The sequence below is a fragment of the Solanum verrucosum genome, unplaced genomic scaffold, assembly GCF_900185275.1.
Source record: "Solanum verrucosum unplaced genomic scaffold, falcon-dt-bn FXZP01000253.1, whole genome shotgun sequence".
In the NCBI taxonomy this organism is placed as follows: Eukaryota; Viridiplantae; Streptophyta; class Magnoliopsida; order Solanales; family Solanaceae; genus Solanum; species Solanum verrucosum.
Genome location: NW_026019984.1, coordinates 4,569,862 through 4,578,753, shown reverse-complemented (window position 1 = coordinate 4,578,753; position 8,892 = coordinate 4,569,862). Strand labels below are relative to the sequence as shown.

Below are 8,892 nucleotides of genomic sequence, written 5' to 3'. Positions count from 1 at the left end.
ATTGTGAATCATTTGAGATCCCTTATCGATTTGAGTTAAGTTTTGAGTAAGTAAGTATAAGAATGAGAAGTGTCGAGTACTTGATTTCCTTATTGATATTTTGACCCTTGAGTCGAGTCGTTCATGCCCATAACTTCCGCATGAACTCCATCAGTTGAGTACCTTTGAGAGGAGTAGTATCTTCAAGTTCTAAGTCTTGAGTATTGAGTTCCTAATTCCTTTTGAGTTTATATTTCTAATCATGGGACTATTACATGTTACCCATGAAGTCCTTGAGTTGAGTTGTTGATGCCCATAATTCCGCATGAACCCTATGAGTCGAGCAATCTAGAGATGAGTAGTATCATTGAAGTTCTTGAGTCCCAATTGAGTTCTATCTATGGTTATTGCATTGCGTCGTTCATGTCCATAATTCGGCATGAACCATATTTTGAGAAGTCTCTTATAAACGTTTTAACTTTGTTTTAAGACTTAAGCTTTGAATTGAGTAAAGAGTAAGAGTAAAGTTAATTTTCTTTAAAATGATATATGGTGATTAAGTATTCCCAAGAGTAAATGTTTTCACATTTAAAGATGAGAGGAAACTGAGATTTCTAAAAGAGTTTTGAGAAGTTTGAGTACCATCTCTTTTAAGAGAAAGATTTTTGAGTAATTATCTCAAATCAAAGAAAAAGTTATGTCTTTAAACATATGAGCTGAGTATTTTGGGAGTAGTATTGAGCACCAATATGGGGACGAGTTTGAGTTCAGATAACTCAGACCTCCATAAACCATGTAGCCATCATGGGTAGAAAGGATCACACTTTTTATATGATTCCTTAGTGCTTTTTAGCATATACTAGTGGATCCACTTAGTTAAGACGTCCTATATGATGACAAAGTATAGGACAGTTCTAGCAGTGTGGGCAAGACGTTGTATCACCACTTAGGCTCATAGTGATGGTTGTCGGTTAGAGAAACTCCCACAGAGTTATATTATATTTTATTATATAAATTGAGTTGTTATTGTATTCTTTAATACACTGAGTTAATTTCTATTGTTTTAAGAGTTTTACATATATTACATGTGTATTGTTGTTTTATATTGAGTTGAGTATCCAGAGTTGAGTATCTAATCTCTGAGTTAAGTATCTTATCCTTGAGTACTTCTAAGTTGAGTAAGTTGAGTAGTTTTTCCTTGAGTATTCCTTGAGTTGAGTAAGTTTGAAAAGAGGTAAGTATGTTTCCTTTTTTTTTATCAAGTTCAAGCTTATGTTTTTGTTTTAGAATTTCCCTTACATGCTCGTACATTCCACGTACTGAGCCATTTGGCCTGCATCCTTTCATGATACAGATACAGGTATTCAGGGTCATCAACAAGAGCTTCGTTGATACCACATGTAGTTCGAGCTAGTTACGGTGAGCCTCCTTGCTTTCAGAATATTTCATTTAGCTTTCCGTTAAATAAGTTGTTAGGAAGTCGTGGGTCTCGCCCGACTTCCATCTTTGTCATTTAGAGGCTTCATAGATAAACAATAGAGTTTCAAAAGTCTATTCATTTATTTTGTTAAATGTTTTTAAAGACTTAAGTTTCCCATTTTGGGGCGAGTTGAATATATTATATTATTTAGAGTTTTCTTTTGGGTTAAAGCTTTGTATTTAAGTTTCATGAATTTTTATTCAGTTTTAAGCTTTGTATGCTTGAATTAGTCTTCCACTTGTAGTCAGTCAGGATGAGGGTTCACTTGGGGACCATCAATGGTTCTCGAGTGCCGGCCACATCCAGGGTGTAGGCTCAGGTCGTGACAACACCTTAACATAACTAGGGTCTCATCCCCCCCCCCCCCCCCCCCCCAAACACATTTTCTATACTTTTTCTTCTTCTTTTGTGTTGGCGCAGCATTGAGAATGTGTTCACTCTCTTGGAAGTAAGTGAGAGGCAAAATATATGAGAAATTTTAATCAATATCAGACAAATGTCATTTTTTAATTGGAAATTTTGAAATTAGTTAATACACATCATTATTAACAGTAAAACTTAAATATATTTAATTATTTTCATCTTTTTTTTTTGTAAAATATTTAAATTCTCCTCCCTTTAAACTCATTAATTTCTTATCTTTTCACTTTTAATTATTTTTGAAAAAATACGTATATTTAAAAAAAATATTAAAAGCAATTTTTTAATTTTGAATTTAAATATCTTACACGTGCTTTTAATTTATGTTAGTTGTTTTTTTTCGAGAAAATAAGAAACAAACAAAAGAAAGAAAAGAAGATAAATGAAAAAAAAGAAAAAAAGCGTGTGAAAAAAATATTTCATTGATTTTCAAGTATTTTTTTCAATTCACGTTTGAAGAAAATGTGCATTGTATTTTATAAAGAATAAGGATACGAAAGAGAAATTAAAAATATCCTCTTTTAATAAATTATTATGATAAAGTGAATTTAAATATAAATGGAATTTGAGTTGAAATAGAGTTCTAACTTTTTAACTTCTCTTATATACTTCTACAATGTTATATAATGATAATCTTCATTTTCTTTTTCTTTTTTTGTTATTGATCATTAGTTTTATTGGTGAATCGGAAAAGGGTCATATTTATCTCTGTACTCTTAGAAAATGGTGATACTTACCCTTTGTCATATTTGTTTTAAAATATTTACCCCTGCCATAAAATTTTAGGTACATATTTATCATTGGACTGGTAAGTCTCGTTAATAATAACAACAACAAAAACAACCACAACCCTAATAATAGCAAATTAGCAATAGTGGTAAAAACTTCCACGACTAATTTTATCTAATCATGTTTTGAATTTAAATATCTTACACGTGCTTTTAATTTATGTTAGTTGTTTTTTTTTGGAGAAAATAAGAAACAAACAAAAGAAAGAAAAGAAGATAAAAAAAAAAAAAAAAAAAAAAGCGTGTGAAAAAAATATTTCATTGATTTTCAAGTATTTTTTTCAATTCACGTTTGAAGAAAATGTGCATTGTATTTTATAAAGAATAAGGATACGAAAGAGAAATTAAAAATATCCTCTTTTAAGAAATTATTATGATAAAGTGAATTTAAATATAAATGGAATTTGAGTCGAAATAGAGTTCTAACTTTTTAACTCCTCTTATATGCTTCTACAATGTTATATAATGATAATCTTCATTTTCTTTTTCTTTTTTTGTTATTGATCATTAGTTTTATTGGTTAATCGGAAAAGGGTTATATTTGTCTCTGTACTTTTAGAAAATGGTCATATTTACCCTTTGTCATAATTTTATAAAAATATTTGCCCCTGCCATAAAATTTTAGGTACATATTTACCATTGGACTGATAAGTCTCATGTCCCCACTTTTATTATCCTATGTGATGCCTATGGGGTACGTCTACATGGATATTTATATTTTTTTTCACTTAATATTTTCTTTTAATTTAATTTAATAAAAGTGGGGACATGCGATTTAATAGTCCCAGAATAAATATGTATCTAAAATTGAATTACAGGGGAAAATATATCAAAAAAATATGACGAAGGTACATATAACCCTTTTCTAACAATACAGTGCCAAAACTGTTCACCCTTTTATGAGCAAACTACAACTACCAGTGTCTTAGTCCCCATTAACTCCTAATTCATCTCAATTAATATTCCCTACAAATTATATTTCTTTTCATCATTGCATTAATTCCCGACCGACTTCCTCTTGGTATGATGTAAATTATTTATTTTATAACTAAAGAAATCTCTTAAATTTTTAAGAGTATCACCTAAATTCATTCAACGTAGCAATTGTCATATGAAAAATGTCTATATACGATTAAATCTCCAAGCTTCACAAATTATGCTTTCGTCGACCGTCCCAAATAAAATTAGGTATTGAATTTTATTGGAAAACATCTAGAGTATATTATGTAATATAGCTATAATTTTGATTATTTTTAACCTGTAGTTATAGTTTCGTAAAATTTTGCTATTGGGTTTTCTAATTGTATAAGTCCAGAATATGTATAATTTGTTTTCTGGTTGTATAAATCTAAAATTTGCATATTTCGATCCCTGATTGTATAAAATCAGAATTTGTATATGGTTTTTTTTTGTTGAAGAATTTGTTTATGATTACTCTACCTATTTGTAGACAATTTATGAAATTTTTTTTATAATAAATTACCCCGTTTGTATATCGACAAGCAAAATATAGCTATAGAGCATGTCAATTACTTTTGTTATTTATGAAATTTTCTCAATTTTATTTGCCTAAAAGGGATCAAACCTGGTCCTTTGATATTTTAGCAAAATTAATGTTTGAATTTTTTTTGAAATTGAAAACTTTTGAAAAGAGATTAATTAAATATTTAACTAATTATCAGGGCTTCTTAACTTTAACAATCTAAAAAGAATTACTTTTAAATTTTATATATATATATACTAGTCATATCAAGTAATTAAATTGTAAATAGACTGATTTTAAGAAAATAAAACACACACAAATCAGATGACAAAATTTCCCCAAAAAATGATTTGAAAATAAAGGATCTTTTTTTTTCATTTAAAAATAACTAAACTTTAAATAGTTCTAGATGTTAGCTAAATCTTAATTAAAAGTCCCTAATGGTCAATTTTATGATTGATAATTAGTAAAAACGATATGATAAACTGTGTTGATCGTTTGCAAATTTAATTAAGAGTTGATCCGACTGTTTTTTTTTAAATTAGAAGATAGCCACATTTTCTTTTCTTTAAAATATATAAAAAACCTAAGTAATTAGATAAGATGAAAATATCTCCTAAATATTTTTACCTAATCTTTATCTTTTTTTTGAAATTCAAACATTTTTATAATTATTTTTTTTTGAAATTCAAATGAATTTTATAATTGGTTTTAACCGTATTAGAGTATTAAGGAGTCTATTATAAGAGTCCATGAGGTATAAGTTTGTTTGTGAAACATTAGAAGTCTATGAATTAAGTTTGTTTGTCAAACAGTTTTCCTCTATCAATGGAGTCAAACAAGAGTTGGAGTTATGTGAGTACTCCTCATTCCCCTAACCCTAATATGGTTGGAAGAAGGGATAATAATAACTTTGTTTATCCACCAGGTTATCGTTTTTGTCCACATGATGAAGAACTTATTCTTCATTATCTCAAGAAAAAAGTAATGAACGAACTTTTACCATACAACATAATCAAGGACGTTAATCTCTACAAGTATTGTCCTCATGAGCTTGCAGGTTTTGTTTCTTCCTAATTACCGATTATGTATATGTTAAAGAAATCTTTTCTTGTAGTTTTACTCGTTCATATTCACAATTTTTCATTATTATTGTTGTTTTTGTCTACATGATGAAGAATTAACTTTTAGTCTTGTTTTGTTCATGCCTAATAATTTTCAATTGTTAAGAGTTTATGTATATGTAAAATAAATCTTTTCTTGTAGTTCATAGATTTGTTTATTATGTTCTTCATATTTATTTTTATTTCTTTTGACATTAGATCTAATCACATTTAAACACGAAATCTTTTCTAATCACATTTAAACACGAAATCTTAATTATTACTTTTTTCTTTGCTAAAAGATTGTTTAGATTTATATTATACATATCTAACATCTTTTCTACTTACATACCCTTTTTACCTTTTTTATAAATATCTAAAAATAAATTATCTATTGTAAACACACGAACTAGTAAAAGAAATCAATATCTATTATATATACTTAAAAAGTAATATTTTCCGTTGAATTCATTCGGATGAATGCTCCACCCCTGCCTATAAGAGAGTAATTCCAACAAAAGATCTCAATTAATTGCCTAGTATAAACTTCTTTTTGTATCTTTTTTTTTCCATTTATTTTTGAAAAATTTCGTAAATAGTTCTTTCAATAATATTGTTACATTTTGCATTATTGAGTTACTCTTGGATATTGATGCTCAATACTGAATTATGCTATTTTTTTTATAACAATTCCTTATTAATTCAATAAAACATAATCATTTTTATTTCTTTTAGTTCTAATATAAATCATAGATAATCTTTTCTTAACTTTCTCATTTAAAACTATTAATTGTTTTACCCTTTTTTTTTTTTTGACAAATCAAATAGAGAACTATTCAATCTTGGGAGAAAAGGAATGGTACTTTTTTACTCCAAGGGCTAGGAAATATCCTAATGGTGAAAGGCCAAATCGTGCTGCTGGAACAGGCTACTGGAAGGCTACTGGAGCTGACAAGCCTATTATACACAAAAATGTTAAAGTTGGATTTCGAAAGGCTTTGGTTTTCTATGAAGGTAAACCTCCCAAAGGCAATAAAACAAATTGGATTATGCACGAATTTAGGGTGAATGAATCGCGCACGATCAAAACACATGCATCTGACATGAGGGTAAATTATCTATTTCATCTCTCATTTTTTCTATTTTAATTTAATTCTATAGTGTCTACTTGTTTGGTCTATTATTAGGTTTACTAGAGAATTTTTACAAATCTTTATAGCATGTTATCTGTTTTATTTTCTAGTTAACATGTAGGTAACCTAATTAAAATATTATACTGTGTTGGTATACTTAATTAAGTAGTTTTCATTTTACTATAATTATAGTTATCATTATCATTTTTGTTATTGCAGCTCGACGATTGGGTTCTATGTAGGATTTACAAGAAAGCTGACAAGTCATCCAAAGCTAAAGATGACCACGAGCAAGAAGATTCTATGAATTTAGCGGAGGTCGAAAATCCTATTAATTTAGCGGAGGTCGAGAATCCTATGAATTTAGCGGAGGTATGGAATCCTATCAATTCAGCGGAGGTAGAGAATTATCCTTATATGAATTCATGTGGAGAAGTTGGTAGACAACAATCTCAGCCAACTCATCAGAATAATCCAAATATTGCCATAAATTATAATTCCCATTATGGAGCAAGATTAAACTATGGATTGAACCTTCCACCACCATTTCCTCACGAAAACATGTATTATGATCCACCCAACAACAATTGGTTGGATTGGATTAACAATGCTTATGATTATGGTAACACCGATACTGATGATTTAGATCAGAACCAATCCAACGATTAAGCTTGATTAGATCGTTATTAACGAGACAAATCTATTTATATTAAGAAATTAGTGATAGCTAGTTCATTAGCTTAATTTCAATGTTTGTTTAAAATTAGATATAGAATGAATATTAGTGTTGCTATTTCCTCCTTGTAATTGGTTTGAACATTGTATTGTTTCATTTTTACTAGTAATTAAGTTGTCTCGTTCTATTGTATCGTTTGCTCTACACTTTTTTTTTTTTTTTATCATTTGCTTCTACTTATTCTAATCAAAATTATTGGCTATCACGATTGAAAATCACATTTTAGATTTGTCTATTTGATTATTATATATTTAATCAGTTTTGAAGGGGAACCAATGAGGAAATTTCTTATATTATGCCAAAATTCTATTTTGCAAATGCCTTTCAATTTAAGAAAAAAAATTAATTCGTAGACTCCATTGTTTTTACCCTATTTCTATACTATCATGGACCACCCACTACCTGGTGTTGGTTCCTCTCTTGGTAAAGAAAGCCTCCATTTTGAGTTCGAGAAATTAAATTTAAAGTGGAATCGATTCAATTATTCAAGTCGGATAGTATTTATCTACTCGAAAAACTCAATTGCAATAAAAGATAAAGAACTTGGGGATTTGACCTAGACCCCTAGAATATGTTTTTTTCGAAAATAAGTGAGTTTCTTGTTTATTTTTTTATATGTAGTAGATAAACAAAAATACTATCATCTCAGAAGTATTTATATGTTATCTAACAAAATATTAAGGTGATGGGGAGGTGCGGGATGGGAAAATGACAATGTGAAAATTAAATAAATCAACATATGAAATGAATATATCAATTGTCTCAATAGTAGTAGACAGTTTTAACCAAAAGTCAGAAATTAATATTAAAAACTTAATATAAATAAATGATAGTAATTGAGAGAATAAAGATGAGAATTTGCAAGAAAGCAGAGGGATGGCAGGGTATTTATAATGGGATAGGCCATCTTGGCCTCTTTGCTACCAATATCTGAGACATAATGAAGAGTATATATAGTATGACCATCTTATAAAAAAACTTCAAATTTTGATTATTGAACCATTGTTTACAACAATATAATATCACTATCAAGTAATGCCACATACTATACTTTAACTCGGCCATCAATCAAATTAAAGCCTTTTATCATGCAAGTGTTTATAAATGTGATGAGAAAAGAAATAAAGTCACTTGAAGTTAGCTTAAATTTTAAAAAAGACACCTTAATTATGTGGGTGTCCTATTACCCATAAAAGTAATAAATATTGTTGTAAAGAGACCATCTTGACCCATTTTCTCACCAACCCAAGAATTCTAATAGGAGACCCTCTTTTAATAAATTAAATTAAATATTAATAAAATGCTGACCCAAAACTAAAATATTGGCACATCTTTGCCCATAAAGGACGCTTTCCCTGCTTTCAATTTATGGGTTTCTTCAGAACCTTTTCAATTGATGATTTCAATTTCTTGGGAGGTGATTTGCCTCTGGATGCTAAAGCAAGCTTTCGCCTTTTGAAATCGTCTATTTTTTCCGCTATTGTTATGAAGAGTTGAGCTTCTTTAAATTTTGGGGGTTGGGATTTTTCTAGGATTTAATTTGTGGCATTTTTTCATAATGAAATAATGCTCCAGACTCACCCATCTCATGGAACGAAATTCTAAAAAAAAATAGAAGCTTTTAAAAATGAGAAAAGACATAAAAAAAATTGCTTTGACCACTAAATTTGCGTTAAAAGTAAGTTTTCATGTTTGCATCGCATCACACACAACGTCGATTCATTCTCATCATTACAAATATGATTCGAGATTTGTATTTGACATTATAGG

General features: G+C 28.9%; 1 protein-coding gene across 1 annotated transcript; it reads left to right on the top strand.

The window, feature by feature from the left end:
* Positions 1-5,035: 5,035 nt before the first annotated feature.
* LOC125818390 (NAC transcription factor 32-like) lies at positions 5,036-7,055 on the top strand. The gene is made up of 3 exons (XM_049497912.1): positions 5,036-5,210; positions 6,082-6,362; positions 6,606-7,055. The coding sequence occupies exons 1-3, from the start codon at positions 5,036-5,038 to the stop codon at positions 7,053-7,055; spliced, it is 906 nt and encodes a 301-aa protein (XP_049353869.1).
* The last annotated feature ends 1,837 nt before the right edge of the window (positions 7,056-8,892 follow it).

Coding starts and splice junctions, on each gene's coding strand:
- LOC125818390 (XM_049497912.1), top strand. CDS start 5,036: ATGGTTGGAAGAAGGGATAATAATAACTTTGTTTATCCACCAGGTTAT. Junction 5,211..6,081: donor TTGTCCTCATGAGCTTGCAG/GTTTTGTTTCTT, acceptor CAAATCAAATAG/AGAACTATTCAATCTTGGGA. Junction 6,363..6,605: donor CACATGCATCTGACATGAGG/GTAAATTATCTA, acceptor TTGTTATTGCAG/CTCGACGATTGGGTTCTATG.